Consider the following 21,965-nt stretch of genomic DNA (forward strand, 5'->3'; position numbering starts at 1 on the left):
TCCTTGCTTTCCCAGGAGCTAAAGCCAGCAGGGAAGCATTCCTGAGTGGATGACGGTGAGGGGACTGGGGCTGAAGAGGGGGGACGTGGGCTCGGGCAGTGCTCTCTTCAGTGGTTTGCACAACTCCGTGTAAAAAAGAGGCCTCCGTTCTTATTTCCAACATCACCATTTTAAACCTCAGATGGTCCCCCTTTTCAGGAAAGGATACTTTTCAGAAATCTACAAAGACACAGTGTCTTTCCTACTTTGAATTGTGTCCTGTTGCAAATCACTGGAAATCCCTATTATAAAGGGAACATAGCCACTCTCCTGCAAATCCTGATTTTAACTATTGGGTTTCCCTGCAAGGGGGCTGCATTATTAGTGACTCTGAAGTAAGTGCTAGTGCTGTGGCGCATGCTGTGGGATTATTTACCGGTCATTTTACAAGTGTGGGGGAGGGGTTACCTGCCCATAAATGTCATGGTGACCTTTCCTCACCTGGCTGGGCTAGGAAGGCGGGGGCCCCTCTGTGTTGCCATGCCATGTGCCAGTCTGGCAGGCTGTCTGAGGATGCCAGGGGACTCTAACTCACTTCTAACATTGCCCTTTGCTTGGTGTCTGCCCTGCCCCTGCCTCTCTTCTCACCGTGTGGCCCTCCCTCCCCCTTCCCCTCTTGTCACTGGCCCTCCCAGCTTGGACCTCCAGTGTGTGGGGGCTGGGGCATCACCAGGCGGAAGGAGTGCTTAGCTGTCCAGCCTCACCAAGACCTCCAGGTCTGGGTTTCTCGACATTTTGGTTTTGATTTTTCCTTTTTTTCTCTGTTTACTGTTAAGTTGGTGACTTTTTCAAAGATGTGAGGGCAGTTCTTTCTCTGATGTGCACCCATCTCAGAGCTGAGCCACAGCCTGCCGCCCTCACTGCCCAAAGCGTTTTCAGGCTGTGCACATACCCAGGGCAGCTGCTCTCGCTCTGGCTGGCTGTCCACGTGACTCAGTGCTTGCTGTGGGTGTCAGTGCCTGATAGGTTGCTAAGCACCGTGTTCAGGCCAGACTCTGCATATACACGTCTGTTTCCCTGCAGAATGGAAGCAGTTCTCGAGGGAGCAGCTCTCTTCTGGACCACAACAGACCAGCTAGTTTCAGATGCTCAGAGATCTTGACCTCTGCTTGACCAACCAGGAAGACTGGTGTCCTGGGCCTCTGAGTGTTCCTGTGGTGCAGGGCTCAGACCTCTGACTCTGAGCACTTGCCTTTCCTGTCTGTTCACTGTCGTTGTGACTGAGGGTCACCTCTGTGATGTCTGAGCCCCAGGTCACAGGCAGGCTGGGTCCTTTCTCCCTGAGTTTCTTGCCACCTTGTGTAGGGGACGGTCATCCAGGAGAGGTGCAGGATTGCACATAGACATCTTGGCCACCTCCCAGGGCTTCCCCAGTCTGGCTTCATCTGGCTCCTCCCTGGCCTAAGGCTCCCATGCAGGCCCTTCCCCTCCCTGGGCTTGCCTGGGGTGCCTTCTGCTGGAAAGGCCTTTCCTCTCCCGCCTGGCTTGACCTCTGCACAGAGGCGTTCTGGAGCTTTCTGAAATGCTCTAGTCATGGTTCTCTCTTCCTCCTAATTCACTCTGCCCGGCATCTCAGCCCCTTGCTCTGCTGTAGGTAAGTCTTTTCTTAGCAGAGGAGGCAGCCTGCAAACCCAGCTCTGCCGCTGGCTAGTTGTGAAGCTTAGGGCCAATTACTGAAACTGGTCATGGCTCATCAAGGATATGGACCTAATAATGCCTTTCTCCAGGGGTTGGGGAGGGTCGGATGTGTGAGTGTCTGTAAGCTAGGATGTGCCTAGCACATTCAGTAAACGTTAAGGTTTTTATTGGCAAAATGTTCTTTCCAGCTAAACCAGTGACTCTAGCCCATTTTAGAATCCTAGGGTTAAGAATCCAATTTATTTTGCTATATTGAGTTTGTACCTGGCACCTTGCCTAACACTCATTAGTCTAATAGATTTTCTTGTGCTTCTCACATATTTTCTGTGTTGCCGTTCCACTGTCTGCCTGGGTGAGCTGCTTGCTTCCTCCAAGCCCAGTCTTTGTTTTGACCCCCACTCACTTCTAGTTTTGACCCCTACAGTGTCCAAGACCAGGGTTTAATGGGAAGTCATGGCTTCACTGCTTGTGCCCTTGGGTTGGCCTCAGGCACTGATCTTGAACCACTTGTGTCAGATGGATGGACAAAGGAACAGGAGAGCCATTCTGGGTGATACTTTCCCAGGTGCTGATTTGGGATGAAAAGGGCTCCTCGGTGGTCTGAACCTGGGGCAGGCTGGAAGGGAACTGGAGGGGAGACTTGGCTGGGGCCCGAACCTGTCATCTTGCCATCACACACAGGGTGTGCAGTGTGTGTTGTGAGGCTTCATCTGTCAGCTCGTGTCAGTTCCAGAAACAGCCCAGTTCCCCGTGCGGGAGGTTAGTTTTCTTCCAGGGAAAGGTGTGCTTGGCAGGATGGCAGATTCCACGTGTGGTATGGAGAGGCACCTGGGTATGGCGAGCCTCCTTCCCTAGACAGGGCTTGCTAGTGTGCATGTTTGTAGGTTCATGCATTTGGTTGGCAAAAAGTACTATTCGGAGCATTCACGTACCTCTTTAATGGAAGACAAAGAAGGGAAGTATGGAAATATCTTGCAGGGCAGTAGCTGCCTTTTTGGAAGGTGAATCTCTTCGCTTGCTGGGGGAACCATCGCTCCTCCTGTGAATGGGGATCTTTGGTAGTGCGCATGGTCACTGACTGATTTCCCCATTTTATAACCTTGGACTTGCTGTTTCAGTGTATGTCTGCACGTCCTTCTGGTACTTTGGACATTGACACTGTCCTTGAAGTAATGATTGTTTCCTGGTGCAGGTCGTGTTTTGCTTGGTGCTCTTTATAGGCCACTGGGTGACAGGGATGGAGGAACAAGGCTCGTGCTCTGATAGTGCTGCTTTTCCCCCTTGTGCTGCCATGGCCTGGGCTGCTGAAGGGCTTTGCCTTTTGGCTGACCAGTGACCACCCTTCTCTCCCACTTTCAGGGTGTGCTGGACCGCTTTTCTCAGATTCAGCCGAAGCTCATCTTCTCTGTGGAGGCTGTAGTGTACAATGGCAAAGAGTACAGCCACATGGACAAGCTGTGGCAGGTCGTTAAGGGTGGGTGGCCCTTCCGAGTCTGAGCTGGTGTTGGGGAAGGGGTAAGAGGCCACAAGAGTCCCAGAGACCTCCCTGGAACTGTGAGCTGCAAAAAAAATCCATGTGGCCCCATTCCTACATCATGCTATGTTTTGTAAAAAGAAAAAATCAGTAGGCACGTATCTGGTGGCCTTAAGCTGTGTCATCTCCTCCCCTCCTCTTAGGACTACCAGACTTGAAAAAAGTGGTGGTGATCCCTTACATTGCTTCCAGAGAGAAGATAGACCTTTCCATGATTCCAAATAGGTAAGCCAGCCACATGTTGATCACTGGTTCCATGTGGAACCCGTTCTGAGTTCGGCTAGAAGTAGATTCTGTGATTCCTTCCAGTTGGCATTGCAGCATTTTAGAGGTGCTGGAGGTTTTAGTTAAAATCACAGTTTATAGTTGGGCATCTGGAACTTACATTGTCAAGATCCCAAGGCCACACAGTGATCTCTTGGCAGAACTGAGAAGGTCTCAGGAATCCTCTTTTTGGTGTCCATTTGAAGTAATGGGGCCAAGCCTGGCTCTCTGGATTGGCCATAGTGGCCATAGCAGTTCTGAATGATAATTAATGTGTGTTCATATGCATACATATGTGTATACCCATGCACACACATGCACACACATGTGTATATGCACACGTATTTGCACATGTGTATATGTACAAGTGTGTGCACATATGCATACACATGCATATGTATACACACACATATATAATTCTTTTTTTCCTTTTAGAAATTCCATTTTCCTTTCCAAAAAAATTCTTTTTTTGTCCTTATTGCTAATAGTATCTTCCTTTTCTTTTTTCTTTTTTTAAAAATTTTTTTTTTAATTTTGGTATCATTAATCTACAATTACAGAATTCCTTTGCTTTTCTGACATTTATTTTATAAGCTGACACCACAGGCCTTGAGTACCAAATAGAATGTAAGCATCTTAACTTTGAGTGGAAAATAAGGACATGGAGTGTGGTTTGGTGAAAAAGTTGAATTCATCCCCAAATTCCTGGAGTCACACCCCTTTCCTCTTTCTGAAGCAGTGTTGTGGGGAAGTTCGAGATCAGGTGTGTTTACCTTTATAGGTAAACCTTTTCCTTTAGCCTCATGAGTGGCCCCTTAAGGCCACCTGGGAAGCAGGTGTGCAGGCACAGTGTGGTCCTTCCTCATGTCTGCTGTGGGGAGCAGGGGAGACTGCAGGGACCTTTTTATTCAGGCATACAGTTCGCGCATACTTAGTGTTTTGTGCAGCCCTGGGGCCCTGGGAGGGATAAGCCCCTGTGCCACCTTCAAGGGTTGCAGTTGAGCAGGAGGGATGAGATGTCTGCAGGGAGGGTTGCTGTGAGCACTGGGCCTGGTAGACATGGCCATGATCGTGGTGGGGACAGGAGGTGCCCAGGAGCTGAGAGAAGGGCACACTTGCTTATCTTTGGGGTCTGGGGGAGGCAGCATCTGAGGTGACCTTGAGAGATGAGCAGGCTTGGGGACAGCTTCCTGTGCCAGGATTCCCAAGGCCAAAAGAGGCTGCCTGCAAAATAATTGCTCCCTGAGGGCTGTGGTCTCGAGCCAGACTGCTCAGGTTCAGATGTCAGCCTTGTGATCCGGTGCAGTGATTAATCTCTTTGTGCCTTGGTTTCTCCACCTGTAAAATGGGACAATAGCAGTACCTTCCTCACAGGTTGGTTGTAAGGAATAAAGAAGCCAATGCTGTGCAAAGTGCACATAGTTAGCATTTGGTAGTATTGTCTGTCGTCGTGAGTAGGTGACAGCCACAAGCTGGAGTGGGCTCTGTCCCCTGGAGCATCTGGGTCAGCATGTGCAGGTGCTTGCAGCCACGCTAGGGGATGGACTTATCTCCTGGACTCTGGGGACCCTGCTAACCTTGATCAGTTAGAACCAGAGGGCAGACCACGGTCTCAGGTCATGCAGTTGTAAGTACAGCTCCTCTGCTTGTATTGGTGGGAGCTGTAGTGCATAGAGGCGAGGAGGAAACCAAGATGGTTCACTGGCCCCACGGTGGCCAGGCTTTTATCTTCCTGAATGTGTTTATCAGTAACTGATATAAAATGAGAGCATGAGGCAGAGTCATGTCAGTTATTCCTTTAGCTTTATACAATGTGAAGACTCCCCTCATTCAGCCCTGGAATTAGATCCCCACTCTATTTATCTTTTGATTGCTGGTTGCCTAGATAAACTAAAAACACTACATGCCCATGTGCAGAGGCCTGGAAAGGGGGGACCACCCTTTGGGCATTTCATTTTTAGAAGAGCAACAAAAAAATTGCTGTTTACTGTGATTTATAGACTGTTTGAAAGAAAAGGCTTTTCTCTGTGTGAGGTATCCTATTAGTTTGGGCACTTTATATAAATGAGATTTGTACAGAGGTAGAGGCAGAATGGGGCTTCCACTGGCAGGAAAGTTCTGCAATCAATAATATCCCTGAGGCTCAGGAGCAGAAGGCTTTGTTTGTTTACCACCCAGAGTTGAACAATTTTGGATGCCCTCCTTCAGCCACCTTGCCTGCCCCCAGACAGCTTCGTCTTTGAGGACACCTTTCCATGCAAAATGGCACAATTCTTCATTTTAGTATATATGCATTTGCATTTCAGAATGTTATCCTTAGCAGAGTGCTTCTGGCAGAGTTTAACCAATTTCTCCCCCTTCCTTGAAAGAAAGTTCCATTTGTCAAAATGGCAGGCTTCCCCCCTCCTTTTTCTTCTTTCTTTTAGGCCAGTGGAGGAATAGGGCGTTTCTGCTCATCTCAAAGCAGAGACACCACCTCTCCCAAGGTGGCTTTGCAGCTTCCAGGGCCCTGTTTCCACCCAGAAAGCCAGTCTCCTGTTTGCGTTGTCCCTTCAGAGGCTCTTGGTCACATGCATCAATGCTTTAGGGCAGCTTTGGGGGCAAGGCTGGGGCAGATTGCTTAGAGGATAGTCAGTAGTTGGGGTTAATTTTATTTGTCCCTGGACAGATATTTGTTATCTAGCTCTTGTCCACCTCAGGATGTAGTAAATTAGTGATAACACAGGATATTTGCCTAGCAGTTTTTCTGTCATAGGCATTGTAGTTTTCAGACCTTGTCCCCACATCCTTGCTGTGGCCGCCTATGTCAGAAAAGCTCAGGAATCTGGTCTCTCCCTTCCCTGCCTGCTCCTCCTGGGGAAGGGGTGGGGAAGAATCTGAAAACTTCAGTCCCATGTTCAAAACCTCCTTGGCTGAGTTTGCATGGAACAGCAATACCCTTCCCCACAGTGCTCATTGAAGCACTTGGAAGATTCTCTGAAGAGACAGCCCTTGGCCCTGTCAGCAGCTAATAAAGCTACTTGAAAATTTCCCCCATTCAATTAGTTTTCCTTCAATTAGTGTGAATTTTTGAGATTTGACTTTTCCCCTCCATCACTGTGTAAAGCTTCCAAACAAGGTTTTTCCAGCTGGTGTCCAGGGGGAGGTGGAGGGGACCCGCCCTGGGGGCGCAGCAGATGTGCTGTGTACTCTTGGACGTTCACTGTTTGTTTCCCATGTGCTTCTACCTCCAGTGTGTTTCTGGATGATTTTCTTGTCACGGGGAGAGGCGAGCAGACCCCACAGCTGGAGTTCGAGCAGCTGCCTTTCTGCCACCCGCTCTTCATCATGTTCTCATCGGGCACGACCGGGGCGCCCAAGTGCATGGTGCACTCTGCCGGGGTAGGTCTCTCTGCTGCCTGTCTGCCTTCATGGGGGCTCTACCATCTAATTGCACCCACACCGAGGTTCCAGTCTGCAGCTGCACCCAGCAATGCAGAGCTGTGCCTCCTGCCCCTGCAGCCACCTCTGTGTCAGCGTCACCATGGTGCTAGTGCCAGTGCTGGGGCTCCTGGGGCCTCTGCAGTGCCAATGACTTCCTCACTGCAGATCATGATCCCTCAGGGGTTTGTGAAGCCATGATGGGTGCTGCCAGCATTTTAAAAACAATGAAAGGAGTAGATGAGAACAGAAAGAATCAGCTTGCCCTGGGCTCTGAGGAGTGGGCTAGGAGGGTGCGCTGTTGTGTCCTGAGGCTGTTATCAGGGAGTGCATGTGGACCTGGACGTGCTGTGTACCCTCAGAGCTCCTATCTGACTGTGGGTCATGGTCTGAATGTTTGAAAGCTGCTGGTCATGTTAGAAAGTGTAGTCACCTGAGGCCCCGCTTCCTGGGCAGTGTTAGTCTTGCTGGGGCTGTGAACCAAGCACCACAGACCAGGCGGTCGAAATGACAGACATCGCTGTCCTCCCAGTCCTGGGGGCTGTGGTCCAAGAGCATGGGGGCTGGCGGGGTAGGTTTCTTCCTTCTCAGGCTTGCAGATGGCCTCTTCTCACTGGGTCCTGATGTGGCCTTTCCTCTTGGCACACACATCCCTGGTGCCTCCTCTTTGCTTCAGATTTCTTCTTTTTACAGGACACCTGTCAGGCTGGATTAGGGCTCCCCAGTGGTCTAATTTCAGTGTTAAAGGCCCTGTCTTCAAACACAGTCGCATGCCAAGGTTCTAGGCAGTAGGGTGTCAGCATGGAAATTTGGGGGAACTCAATTCAGCCCACAGCACATACTTTTCATTTTTCTATTCATCTCATTAAAAGACCAGCTTTATTTAAGCACCTGCAATAATACATTACTGCTGAACATTAGATTTTTAACATATAGATTAGTGACCTAAGCATTTTGAACCTAAGGGAAAGGGGCCAGAGTAGCACTGAGCTCCACAGGCACTCCAGCTGGGGCCGTCTGTCTGTAACATCCCTTCCCGAGATTCTAGCACTCGTTTTTTTTTTTTTTTTTGAGAGGGCATCTCTCATATTTATTGATCAAATGGTTGTTAACAACAATAAAATTCAGTATAGGGGGGTCAACGCTCAATGTACAATCATTAATCCATCTCAAGCCTAATTCTCGTCAGTCTCCAATCTTCTGAAGCATAACAAACAAGTTCTTACATGGTGAACGAATTCTTACATAGTGAATAAATTCTTACATGGTGAACAGTACAAGGGCAGTCATCACAGAAACTTTCGGTTTTGATCATTCTGGCACTCGTTTTTAATGTTTTCTTAAAAGCCTCTTTTGCTTTGTTTCCCTCTCTGTGTACATGCACACACATGGTTATTACTTTGCTTCTTGCTCAGCCCTTCGGGGGTAACTTGGAGACATCATGACACTCCACCCCGGGCACTACATCGTGCATCTCCCAAGAACAGCGTTCTCTTACCTACCTGGAAGGTCAGTGCTGCTGCACGGCCATCACCTGATGTGTGTCTGTATTCAGATGGTGTCCTCTACAGTGGTGCAGGCTGCCTTGTGCCCATTGTCACCCATCTCTGGGGTCTTCACCAGAGCGGCGCTCAGCCTTCCCTGGCCTTTCACTGCATTGGTGTTTTTGCAGAGCTCTCTCCTCGTCTTGTGGAATGGCCCTCTGGGGTTTGTCTGTCCTCATGATGAGGTCTAGGTCATGTTCATCTACGGAAGTGGTGTGTGTCCTTCTCAGCATCTGGCCAGGGGCATCTGATGACAGCTTATTCTGTAATTGCCATTCAGCTGCGTTACTCTTCAGAGGTGAAACTCCTGGGTGGCTTTGGTACTTTTTTGTAACTGTGATGACACCTTACCTTGTCTAATCCTGCTCTGGCCCTGGACCTGGTGAGGAAGCCCTATGGCTCCTGGGCTGCTTTGGGGGCCAGCCTCCTGCTGGGCTCCTCACTGGGGGCTGCCTCCACCCTGGCCTCCTTGCCTCGCCAGCTGTGAGCCCCCTGCACACCCATCTTCCCGAATCTCCCGCAGTTGGCCTAGCCTATAGGGAGAAGCATCTGCTGTCTCTTGGTCCACCTCGTCATATCCTTTTTCTCCCCTGCTCAGAGGAGAATTATCCGAGTAGAGGAACCTCAGGTTTCCTAAGCTGGTGGGTGATGAGATGATATCTGAAATGAAATGTCAAATTTATCTTCTTCAGCTCATTTAGCTTTTACAGATGTTCTTTATGCTAGGACTAGGTTTGAATCTCTTCTGTTAAAAGGAAACATTTACTTTTGAATCGTTTTAAAGCCTTGTACATACAGCTTTTCATAGTGTTTTCACAGAATGTGGAAAAGACTTAACATGGCTGTGTTATTACCTGGATTTGGACTCATTGAAGTTCCGATTGCAGGTTATGGAATACAACTGGCAGATACCAGGAGCCTGTTCAGACATAGCAGGTGCCTTCCCAGGGAACCATAGGGCAGGAGGAAGAAAAGGCTTTATTTCTGGAAGTGACACTGGCCAAACTGAATTGCCTTTTTGTAGGAGTGAGTCGTGGCTGTTGATCAGACCATCCTATTTTATTAAATCAAGTGTGTCATGTTCAGGTTTCAGATGTCATTTACTGTGGTCGCTGGATTCACACTGTCCCCAGAGAGGGGAGCCCTGCTCTTCCTGGTCAGAGGCCTGTGACCGGGGCAGAGATGAGCATTAGAAGCCTTGCAGATGATGGTGGGGCATGTGTAGCAAAAAAGCAGATATTGTCTAACTGTACTTTTTATTTTTAATTCTTTTTGCATAATGAATGTCACTTTTTTAGCCGAGGAACATAAAAATGTATTAGATATGATGTATGCTCATAAACGCATCATGCCTGGTATATTTAGAGGATGGAAAAGTCAGGTAAAATGATATTGATTCTGTCTTCATTGGGCTGTACATCCGCAGAGAGGTGACTCAGCATCTCGGGGACTAAGCAGCAAGGTGAGAGGTCCCGTTGCTGGGACTGCCAACACCAGTTCTCCTGGTTTATGGGGGTGTTTCTGGTTTGCTGGTTTCTATTTTCTAAGCCCGTGACAGGTCTCGGAAGCCTCTTCTTTCTTTTGCCTAAATTACTCTTCTTGCCTGAGACCCACAAAACCATGCTGTTCATTCCTTAACCCTCAGACTCAGCCACAAATATTTAAAAATTAAAGGAAACATTACTGATGTGAATTAAAGTTCATATAGAGAGATTCTTGAGAGAGAAGCAAAGCCTGGCTGGTTCTGTGCTGTCTGAGAGGATGAGGAGAAAGCACAGGAACAGCTGTGCGGTTATAAATAGGCCTGGCTTCATGCAGACCATCCAGGAGAGGGTGCAGATTTAAACTAAATGCCAATTATAGGTTTAAAAAAAAAGAAAAGGGAGGGTATTTGCCACAGGTTTTATAATCAGGGAGGCCCCCTGTCATTGTGGGTTCACTCTGTGAGCCCTCAGTTCAGCGGAAGAGTTCCTGAGGTGCTGTTTGTCCATAGATGACTGCCCGTCCACTCCGAGAGAGCGTGTGTTATTGTGGAGCTTCCCAAGCTTGTGACTGCCCTGCGTGGAGCACTGACCCCACTGTGTGCACACAAGCCCACTGCAGACTCATCCCCTGGGTGCACAGGGGTCCTGGGGACCCTCAGAAAGGGCCGCCCCCCAGCAGGCTCTCTGCTGCCGTCTGCCCGGCCCTACGTGGCTGCGACTGCTGCTGCTCCTCGCGGGCTGGTGACAGGGCCGTTTGGGACGGACTGGGACAGTTGCTCTGACTCCTGAATTAGAGAACTGATTGACAGGATCGCTTCTGTTGATCTTTTGCGGGATTGTCTCCTGTTGGCTGGGTTGTTGTTTCTCTCAGCTACAATGTAGGCTGGTTTGGCACGAGGGACCGCATGTCAGCCCCAGCAGTTTCTGCACAGAGGCACCGTTGCCATCAGCCCAGGGCTCCTCAGCCACTCCCAGGGGTCAGGTGGCAGAGTGACGTGGGAGTGTCTTCCTCCAGGAGAGAAGCCAGGTTTCCTTCTCATCCCCTGGCAGCGGGGGGTAGGTGGGGTCCGTGTGTGTGCCTACAGGGGGGTGCCTCCAGGAGGTGGCCGGACTCATGTCTCCTCTCTGCAGGGCACCCTCATCCAGCACCTGAAGGAGCATGTTCTCCATGGCAACATGGCCAGCAGTGACATCATCCTGTATTACACCACGGTGAGTGGGCTCTTGTGGGCTGCAGGTCATGCCTCCGGTCCCGCTGCCTCCTGGGACGGCCCTGGTTCCCTCAGGGCAGCAGGACTGAACTTGGCTTGGGTCTGGTCTTCCTTACCTTTTTGCCTGTCCCTGTGCATGTGCGAGCAGTGAGGAGGACAGTACAGACCCCAGGCTGCCTGGCACATCTTCTGGGGATGACGCTCCCTCTGTGCCCTGAAGCTCTGGCACTCTGCCTGGCCCCCCTCCCCACTCCAGTCCTGCTGCCTCCAGGGTCTCGGCACCAGTTTTTGCTCCTTCATTTGGCCTGTCCTCCCACGTCGGCCCCAGCTTCCTCTGGCAGACTCGGTGCACTGGGAGTTCTCAGGGGCCCAAGGAGACGGACTACTGATCCCAGTTCATGCAGGGGGCAGGAGCTTACCAAAGATGCTGTGAGTGTTGTCCGGTCTCAGTGTGCAATGGAAAAACTGAAAGAGAATTTGTTGGAAGGCTCTTTGGTGGTGTGAGAAGTACAAAAATGGCCCCAAAGATGTGCATGTCCTAACCCCTGGAACCTGTGAATGTGTGACCGTACATGGCAGAGGGGCTTTGTAGCTGTGATTCAGTTAAAGACCTTGAGATGGAAAGATTATTGGACATCACAGGTGGCCCAGTGTGATCACAGGGTCCTTCTAGGAGGAAGGTGGGAGGGTCGGAGTCAGAGAAGGAGATGTGAGGATGGCAGAAGAGGTTGGAGTGACGTGGGGCCATAAGCCGAGGAGTGTGGGCGTCTCTGGAAGCTGGAAAAGGCAAAAGAAATTCTCCCCTGAATCCCCCAGGAGGAATGCAGCCCCGCTGCCCCCTTGACTTTGGACTTCTGACCCCCAGAACGCCACAGAGAAGATGTTTTGGTCATTTATTGTAGCAGCAATAGGAAATGCATACAAGTGGCTCACCCAGTTCCTGCAACAGTTGGGTTCCAGGTGTGGAGACCAGGCGGGGCCAGAGGGAGGCAACACAGCAAAACTGGAGCTGTCCGCTCCCTGAACCCCACTGGGAAGCCTGCTGTCCTCACCCTGGCTAATGCTGGCACCACACCAAGCCTGTGCCCTGGCTGTGCTGCCCCTACAGAAGAGTTCTCTTCTGTCCCTGTGTCTTTGCTGGTACACCTGCTGGCTGAGCCCAGGTCCCCTGCTCTAGCTGCCCAAGAAGTCCAGCAGGTAAATTTTTGGCTTTGTTTCTGGCCGTGTATTTGCACAAGAACCCCGCAGAGGCTGCAGTGTGCCCTACAAAAAGAAGGGGTCCAGGTGGCCAAGAAGCACACAGTGCAGCAGAAGCTGATGTCGATAGAGTCCCCTCTCAGTGTCAGGCATCACCGGGCCTGCATGGAGGGAAATGGGGTGGCTGGCCCGCCTCTAGCACCTTGGTGTAATTTACTGTGGACTATGCATCACTAAGCCACAGTGTGAGTCCTGGAGGTTGGAGATATTCCTGTGCTTGTTGATTGCTGACAGATGGGAGCTTAGGACGAATCAAAGAAGTGGTATTTTATCCCAAGGGAGGAAAACTCAAAATTAGCTTTTCCAAGGCTGCAAATATCAAGAGGTTCCAGCACGATTTAGCTCTGTTCCCTGGACAACGATTCCGAGCTGAGTTCTGAGACATAATGCAGGAGGTGCCATCCTAAGCTGTGTGGTCCATGCCCAGGGCCCTGGCTTGCCCCTGGGGACAGGCCTCCCAGGACCCACAGACACAGGAGGGGACCCTGGGAGGGCTCTTGCTGAGAGTGGGGGCAGGTTTCCTTCTCTGTCGGTGTGGACAGCTGTAAATCAAGGGACTTGGGCCAAGTGATACAGGTTTCTTCCAGCCGCAGGGATTTGCTCCAGACCCCTCCTCATCCCTCCCCACCTGTGCCACAATGGTGCTGGCACCATCAGCCTCTGGGTCCTTTTTGTGCAGGAAGCCCAGCCCAGCGGTATTAATGGGGTGTCATTTTCAATTGCAGAAAGGCCCTGGCAGCTACACCACGTCCTACTGAGTAGCCTCCCTGGGATGTTGCAATTAAAAAAGACAGGGTCTTGCATCGAGGGGAGGTGCACAGTGGAAGGACACAAACCTGGAGCGATCCTCACAGGCGTTTCCTGGGAATTCCTGCCTGTGAAGGACTGGGCAGTTGGATTTTTCCTTGGAGCAGGCTGGGCACCAGCAGCCCTGGGTAGGGGTTGCTGTGGGGGCCCCACCCAGCCCGAGCCAGGCCTGAGCTGTGTCACCTACTGACTGACTTTAGCAGCTTTAGGACAGTGAGGCAGCTGTGCTGCTGTGCTGCTCTGGGTCCTGGCCCTGGGCTCTTCTGTTACCAACTAAACTTGGGGCATTAAAGCCTTTTAAAAAAGCAGCAACTAGAGAGTTTTGCATGTCTTTAGCTCCCTTCTTGCCTGTGGTGCAAAGGGAAAGCCCAGGCTGGTCTCCAGAGCACATTCCCCACGCTGTTGGACCACTTGCTCCCCACTTGCAGGATCTGAGCTCGGGGTCAGGGGCTAGGCCTGGGCACCCAGCACTGGCTGCTCCAGTCTGGCCACCATGTCATCCACTCAGTGGGGAGCTGATTGTTCCTCTGGCCCCAGAGTGGAGAGTCCTGTGGGACTTTCCTCCTGTTCCATTGCTCTGTCACACTTGTTCAACTCAGGAACCTCCCACAAGTTGTCCCTGCCCATATGGGGGTGCCATTGTCTGTGGGTCTGTGAGTTTCTTTTTGCCTTTAAAACTTTTTTTAATAAAAAATAAAAGTTCTTGCATATGGCAGAAATTTCACGCAACCCTATGTGGAGACGTGGTGAGAAGCTGCATGTCCATACCTAGGACAGCCACATCGCTGTTCTCATGCATATTCTGTGGGCTTCTGCCCATGTGCCCATGCCTTTTGGGGTCTGGGGGGTGTTTTCCCATGTCTGGCCTTTTCTGGGTGTGAACAGGTTGTGCTGCATGCCCTGCCCTGGGCTCGTTTTGCCACTTTGTCTTAGAGACCGTTCTGTGTCAATCCAGACCTCGCGCTTTTTCATGGCCACACAGTGGCTAACTTCTGAAAACTTGCCTGGTGCCAGGGCTGCTATAAAGTTGATGGGCTGACTCTTCAGTGTCTGTGCCCCATGGCGTGTGTGCACTGTATGGAAATAACCTTGCTGGGCCTCTCAGGTGCTTTTTCGTCCCGCTGTCACTGGCAGGGCTGACACTTCTTGGGGCACATGCGTGTGTCTATCCATGTGATAGATTCTCAATGTGGAATTGCTGGGGTGAAGCATCATGCAGTTGAAGCGGCTGGTCCTGGCCTGTTTCTGGCTCAGATTTTGGTGGATTTCGGGGGATGCAGAGGCTGGGTGGCAGAGGTGAAGGAGCCTGCCTAGCTCAGTTTTCACTGTGCCCCTGTCTGTTCCAGGTTGGCTGGATGATGTGGAACTGGATGGTGTCCGTCCTTGCCACTGGAGCAGCCGTGGTCTTGTATGACGGCTCTCCGCTGGTGCCCACGCCCAACGTGCTCTGGGACCTGGTTGACCGGATAGGGTAGGTATCGAGACACCCGCCCCACTCCAGGGCTGCGCCGCTGTCAGCTGCCTTGTGAATCTGCGTGCTTTCTTGAGAGAGTGTGGCCATTGTGGATGTCCCCCTCTTGAGGGGCTGTGGGAGCACGTGGGACATGCCAAAACAGTTGAAGTTGCCAAGGAGGGTGGGCAGGGGTGGCAGCCCTGACAGGGACTCTGCATGTCTAGCAAGGGCACCAAGGTCCAGAAGTGAGCTCTGCAGCACTGGGGGCCCCAGAGAGGGAATGTGATCTCACCTCTGTAACCTGGGATCTAAGAACAGCCAGAGATACTCAGGTGAGAGGAGGGCTGGGGGTCGGGAGAGTTCTGTTTCTCACAGGGCTCCGCAGCCCACGGGGAAGTTAGGGGACGAACTGGGCAGAAGGTAGACATCTGTCCTGGGGATTCAGGAAGGAGAGGTGCAGAGTCTGGTGTGGGACATTCACAGTGTTTGGACTTCCCGCCTGCCTGCCTCTGAGCCTGATGGTCAGGAGGGGAGCCCTGCTTGTCATCAGCTGCCCCTGAGCACTGGCCACTGTCTCCTCATCCTCTCAAACTCATCACGTGTGCTCAGACACTGTCTGCTTCCCTGGGTCCTGCTGACATCCTTGGATGACAAGTGGGCATCTGAGCGAGCAGAGGTAGAGCCCGTTAGGATGGAGCGTCAGGTCGTCGGCATTGTTAGGAACCGTCAGCAGACTGCTTCATTAGTGCTTCCTGTGCTGATGAATTAACCATAACTGGTTGTTATATTCTTGCCACCACGGTTCATGGTCACTGTCGGCCTGATGACCATGTTTCCAGGAGGGAGAACTAGAAGCCCACAGAGCTCTGGGGCCCGGAAGTCAGCTGTGCTCTGAAACGCTCTAATGACCTGAGGCTTGAGTCTGTTCACAGTGGGGAAGCAGAAGGCGCTATGAATGTTTTTAAATCTCTGTTCATTAATATTTTAAATATAACTTTGCCTCGCCTGGGCAATATTTAAATCCTGACATTTGGCTCACAATATTAGTGAGGAAGGTTATTTCCTAATGAGATCATTGCAAACAAAAGATTAATGGGATATCTGGAAACATGGGTCTTTAAGGTCTTTACCCTTCACACCTGTCTTGGGTCCTGTGGCAGACACTGTCCCTGGGGAAAGAGGGATGCTTATTGCTGATGAAGGTGAAGCATGAGGGTGCCAGGGAACCCAGCTTTGTGTGAGTGTGTTTGTGCATGGCAAGAGCATGTTTGTGTGCACATATGTTTGTACCCAAAGTGAGTGAAAGTGTGTGAGCGAGAGTATGCACATGTACAGGCGTGTGAGTCTTAGTGGGGAATGAATGTGTGTTCATGTGGAAGTGCGTGTGTGCACGTGGGTGTGCATGCATGCATGCCTGTAAACATGTGTGCATGTTTGAGGGTCCCTAGCTCTGAGTGGTCTGGTCGACATGGCAGGCATAGACTGAGCGTCTGCCTCCATCGGCCTTGTTGGCTTGTGCCCTGGGCACTGACTGAGATGCGACCCTGGCTGACTGCAGTGGGGGCTTGCTTGCAGGTAGACTGCAGTGGGGGTTTAGCGAGGTGGGTGCATCTCTGTAGGCTGAGCAGCGCCTGGGGGTGAGGGGTGCTCAGAAGGCCTGCAGGCCTCAAATCCCTGCTCCGACTGCCTTCCACAGTGAAGAGTGGGCACAAGGCAGGTGGGGCAGGGTGCCTTTGCCTCAGCTTTGTGTGCCTCCTGAAAACGGAGCAAAACTGCATTGCACACTGTTGCATGAAATCCCATTGGCTGTGGCAAGGAAGCGGCTCTTCAGCCCTGGCAGGGCAGTGCTCTTCAGGGCCTCTGGTTTTTACAATATTGGCACGTTTGAGAATGAAGCTTCGCTTCTGCATGGAGGGTGCACTGTGGGTGAGGGCAGATGCGGGAGACTGAGTCTCAGGCTGATGGAGCGCTCTGGCATGGGATGGTGGCCTTGGAGGACCTGCCGGGACATGGACTCATGGGGTTCTGGCGCGGGGGCTGCCTGGTGCTTTCCAGCTAGGCAGCTGCCCCATTAGTGGGGGATTCCCAGCAATGCTCCCTGATAGCACACAGCTCGGAGCACACCCACAGGGCTCCTGTACTTCAGGAGCTCATGTTTTTTTAACCATCTTATGCAAACCCTGGAAATGGATGGGGAGGCCTGGCCAGTTCTCCAGAAGCAGGCGGTGACTTGGGGCCGGGGTGCCTGCTCAGAATCTGTGTACACAGCCAAGGTCAGTGTTTGCAGAGATCCACCTGTGACTTAAACACTCTTGATTTCGGGAAGGAGAGCAGAATAAAATCCATGTTTTCCTGGTGTGGTTGGTGATTGGATATCTGTACCCATGGCTGGGGTGGTCACGGCTGTGTAGGACCAGGGGGATCCATCAGCAGAGTGGGTGGAGTCCCCAGTTTTCTGTGAAAATACAGATTTCCCAACGGTGTGACACCTGAGTCCTCAGAGATGATCTTAAATTCTTAATCAGGCTGAGTTTATGAAACAAATATGGGGGGACAGGGCAGGAACGTGTATATTTTGTGCTACCCCCAGCCTCCCCCTTCTCCAAACAGCCATCTCAGGGCATAGTGACCCAGGAGGTGCCTGAGGCCTTCGCGGAGGGAGTATTGGTAGCAGAGTGGTCCTGGTGAAGTGAAGAGGATCTGGGGACAAGGACGTGGGAGAGACGGTGGCTCTGAGGGCCCCACCCTGCTGTCGGTTGGTCGGCTGTCTCCCTAGGACCTTGCCACCCATGTGTGAAGGGATGAGGTTCTCCTGCCTAGAGGGACATAGAGATGCCTTGATTTTACAGCCTTGGTTGAGCCCCCAAGAGAAAACATCCTTCAGTTAGGAGGAGAGATTATGTGTTAAGAAAGAACTGCCGAGGAAGGAAATAGGATATCCAATGACGCTCTCCCCTTGATAACACTGTGATCTACACACAATACAACGGGTTGTTGTCTGAGTCCAAATACCGTCAGGATAAAAGACTGTATGTAGATTCTAAATGTTCTAAGTTTCATGAAATTGGGGTCTTATTTAAGAACAGGGGATGGATCAAGAATTCCAAGTATGGCATCTGTTCTAACAAAAGATGCTCTAGCTCTGTCCACCTCCCTGGAAGATGAAATGTGAAGTTTCAATTTGAAAGGCCTTGTTTATTTTGTTTCCCCAAGAGAAAATATTCTGCAGTTGGGAAGATAGTAGGTTTATGTGCAAGTGATTGTTATAAGTAGAGCCAGATGTGAGAGGCAGCCAGGGTACCCTGCACGTTGAGTTGATGTGAAGACCTGTTCCAGCTATGCCCCAGAGTAAACACAGGTGTTGTGACTCCTTTCAGCTAAACATGAAGTATTAACCCAGAAAAGTGACGGGTCTTGGATTTTGAAAACTTGTCAGAAACGAGTCACTTATTTCAGAAAGCTTTGGTGCATGGAATATGCGAGAGCTGTGAAGAGTTTCTGGTGTTTTCTTCCCTCTTGTGCCCTTAGCATCACCATCCTTGGAACAGGAGCCAAGTGGCTATCTGTGCTTGAAGAGAAAAACATGAAGCCAGGTAAGCATGCCACCGAGTGTCTGTTCCCTGTGTTGCTGGTGGAGGGAATCAGATCTGCTGTACCACCTGTTTCCTGCATGTAAGCCAGGCTGCAGACGTTGGGTTTGGTTTTAACCTTTGTGACTCTTCACCCTAGTGGAAACCCACAGTCTCCAGACACTTCATACAATCCTGTCCACTGGTTCCCCACTGAAAGCCCAAAGCTATGAATATGTCTACAGCTGCGTCAAGAGCAGTGTCCTCCTGGGCTCCATCTCAGGTACGGCCAGCTCCCCTCTGTGTACTGGTGCCATGCAGGGCATCTGGGTAATCAGAGGAAGTGGGGACACTGCCAGGCTGGCCCCTCTGGCTAAGTCCACTGACTTGAATTTCTCCTAAGACAACAATCAGCAGGGCATGTGTACATGTATAGTTGATTCACCTTATGCTTAGTAATTATGTTCTAGAAAGCCACTGTAAAAGTCACTGAGTTAGTGAAAACTGAACCATTTCCCTGGGGTGCGTGTGTGCATGTGTGTGTGGGCTATTCATACACATACATTGCATACAATATGCAGCAGCTGGGCCTGTGTATATGTATATACTGTGCATGTGCATGAATATACAATGTGTACATGTATGCATACATGTGCACACACTACTAAGTCCTAAAAATAACTCATCCTGGTAGATTTTTTGTTTTATAAGAGAGAACTTTTGTTCAGAAGTGTTAAGGGACTTGCTTGAGGCTGCCCCCCTGACAGGGCACAGCACCCTAGGGATTCAAACCCTATCCAGCTGGCCACAGGGCCCACGCCTTGTGCACACCAACCCCTCCCATCTTCATCCTCTGATCCTCTCCGTGGGAGCTGAACCAGAGGGCCAAGCACCCTGCATTGGACCTCTGCTGAGAGTGTGCATGGCGGGCCATTCAAGTTTCTCTCCACATGTTCTCCATTGACCTTGAAAGCACCCTGAGTGTTGATTTTGGGGTTACAAATGTTAGGGAATAGGAGAATTTGCAGATGCAGTATCTGTAAGTAATGAGGACTGGCTATATCTAAGGACAGTTACTGCAGCACTGTTTATATTAATTAAGAAATGGAAATTAACTGTATGCCCAAAAGAAGGGAATCAATTAAATAATTTATGGTGCATCCTTACTTCATGCAGCCATTAAAAGTGATATAAAAGAAGTATTTATTTAGATGGGTATATATTTATTGATACTAAAAAAGGGTCATGATATGTTATGTAAGAAAAGCAGACTGTTGAACTATAAGCTGTGCTCATTTTTGTAGATTGGGAAAAAGGAATGTGCAGATGTGTCTGTACATTCATATGTGTGCACACTCGTGTGTGTACATATGGGGATTGGGATTTCATGTGGCTTTTTTCTTAAAGTTGTGCTTTGGAAAATGATTTGTGTATGTGGCAACAATTCAAAATCTGGAAAGGAAGTAAAGAGATGTCTCCCGCCACGCACCCTTATCCCTCTCTCCCTCCGCAAGGCAATGAAGTGCTTGTTTTTAGGCATAGATGAGGTCTCAGGACAGTCTGGGCTATCAGGGAGAGCAGGGCAGGACATGCGGAGCTCTGGTGTCTGGTCAGGGTCCTGCCGATATCTCACAGGGCCTTGGGGCATCCTTTCCCTTCTGGGCCTCAGACCCCCCAACAAAAGGAATGGAGTGTACCGCGTGGTCTCCAGGGCCCTTCAGGCTGACACTGCCTGCCGCATGGACAGAAGTGCCAGGGCTGTGGTCGTTTATTCAGCAGAGTCATTTGGTGTCTTGGTAGCTGATTTCTGTCAATGTTTGCTGGTGCTACTCAGTGGGATGCTGCGAAACCTTGAGACATAATGGCCTTGTGTGACCTGAGACAAAGCAGGCTCCAAGACACTCACCAGGGAAAAGCAAGAGCGTGCACGAGATGCTCCTGTTTGTATGAAAGAGGCTTGTCGTGTATAGAGCACGTCTGGCCACTGGGTGGAGAATCAGGTGTCAGGGAGACTCACTTCCACTCTTTACCCTCCTGGAAGCACTGAGCCCTGTGCCATGTGCACTGCCTATACGAGCAGCCAGTTTATAAAAGCCTGGGGAGATGCACTTTGGTGGCGCCACTGGATGATTTGATGATGTGAACGATGACAGTGTGTTTTGGGCTCAGAACCTGTTGGTGCTGGGCTGGTGGTCTGGTGTCAAGAGCTACCTGGGGGGCAGTGCTCACACCTCTCTGGGGCCTGGTGGGCTGGTCAGACCTTGCTGGCCACTGAAATAAACACGTCTCTCATTTTCATGGGACTGTCAGCTGGTAAGGAGGTGCCCTGAGGCACGAAGGACCCTGCATTTCCATGCTCTGCCTCAGGGAAGAAATAGTCATCCCAGGATGGTGGCCAGAATTAAGTCCTGCTGGTTGATGGAAGCATCAAGTTACCTTATGTGGGTCTTGAACCCCACTTACCCCCCAGTTCATACACACAGGGAATGATTAAGGAAAAAGCATTCTTTTTTTCAATAGTGAAGATAGCTTTTCGGTATGCAGACAAGTATGAGGAGGAGCAGACTCCGTGTCTCATTGCTGAGTTTAGCGAAGGGCACGTTCGGCCCACCCCGTGCACCTGCTGGCTTCCGCTCTGTGGTTGGCCTCTCCGCCTGCCCCTGTGTGTGTGTGTGTGACTCTGTGCTCACAGTGCACCCTGCAGCTCAGACTCCCTCCCTGCCCTGGGTGCTCGGGTGCTGTGAGGGGCAGGTTTTGGCCGCAGTAGGTCCAGGCTCGGGGGTCGGTACTGCTTCTGCTGGCATTGACTCTGACTCCCTTTTGAGCTTCCTCCTGAAGTCAGAGCATCCCCGTTCTTCCACATTCCCTCTCGCACGGGACTCACTGCATGGACCTCAGGGTTTCCGCTCTTCTGATGGTTGAGTGAATGTAGACCTCGGCAGAGAGCCTTCACTGCCAGCCTCTGAGCCAGTGCCTGTGTGCAGCTCTAAGAGGTGAAGCTTCCCTTTTCCGTGAGCCAAGGCCTTGAATTTCAGTGTGACCGCGAGAGGTCATTTATCTAGTTTTTCCTGCAGCAGGAAGGCTTCGTGAAAAAATAAATCACCCAGACACGGATGGTTGGTTCCATTTCTAAATGACCTCCCCCATTTCTCCCTGAAAAGAAGCTCCAGCTGTCTGGGGAGTTTTCAGGATTTGTCTGGAGAAAGAGTAGTAGATATTTGTCCTTTGGAGTCTTTTTCCTTTGTTGTTCACTAATAAAAACATAAGCAATTTATCAGTCTCTGAATTTTGAACCTCTATCTGTGTTGCTTGCAGGGGGCACCGACATCATCTCGTGCTTTATGGGCCAGAATCCCTCTGTTCCTGTGTACAAAGGGGAGATCCAGGCCCGGAACCTGGGCATGGCCGTGGAAGCCTGGGATGAGGAAGGTGTGGCTGCACCAACTGCTTCTCTTTCCGTGACTGGTTTGAATGGGTACTGGGTGTCAGTTCGCCACGCCCACCTCTCACTTGTGGACAGGTGTCCTTCAAGCCTGGTTTAATGCTCACTGGGCCCTCCTCCCCTGTGCCCTTTAGCCCGCCCACCTGAGAAGGAGATGTGGGCTGGAGCACAGGTGCAGCAGTGCCCTTGGAACCCAAGCATCAGAGATGCTGAGGCAGCCCCGCTACTTTGCTAGCCTGATGCCCTGACATTGACAAGGCCCCAGTGGGGAAAAAGGGGTTGACCTCTCTGCTGGTCTCAGGA

The 21,965-nt window shown here is 50.9% G+C and overlaps 1 protein-coding gene across 3 annotated transcripts in view; it reads left to right on the top strand.

The window, feature by feature from the left end:
- AACS (acetoacetyl-CoA synthetase) overlaps positions 1-21,965 on the top strand; it is a 52,052-nt gene that overhangs the window by 19,643 nt on the left and 10,444 nt on the right. For 2 of the 3 annotated variants that reach the window (XM_073222220.1, XM_073222219.1), the window contains exons 6-13: positions 3,037-3,151; positions 3,355-3,436; positions 6,709-6,856; positions 11,055-11,135; positions 14,545-14,669; positions 18,180-18,244; positions 18,381-18,503; positions 21,536-21,649. In XM_073222220.1, the coding sequence (XP_073078321.1) occupies positions 3,037-3,151; positions 3,355-3,436; positions 6,709-6,856; positions 11,055-11,135; positions 14,545-14,669; positions 18,180-18,244; positions 18,381-18,503; positions 21,536-21,649 (853 nt within the window). The remainder of the gene's footprint in view (positions 1-3,036; positions 3,152-3,354; positions 3,437-6,708; positions 6,857-11,054; positions 11,136-14,544; positions 14,670-18,179; positions 18,245-18,380; positions 18,504-21,535; positions 21,650-21,965) is intronic. The other variant, XM_073222221.1, reaches the window with a different exon arrangement.

The sequence above is a fragment of the Manis javanica genome, chromosome 15 (assembly GCF_040802235.1).
Source record: "Manis javanica isolate MJ-LG chromosome 15, MJ_LKY, whole genome shotgun sequence".
NCBI classification, from domain to species: Eukaryota; Metazoa; Chordata; class Mammalia; order Pholidota; family Manidae; genus Manis; species Manis javanica.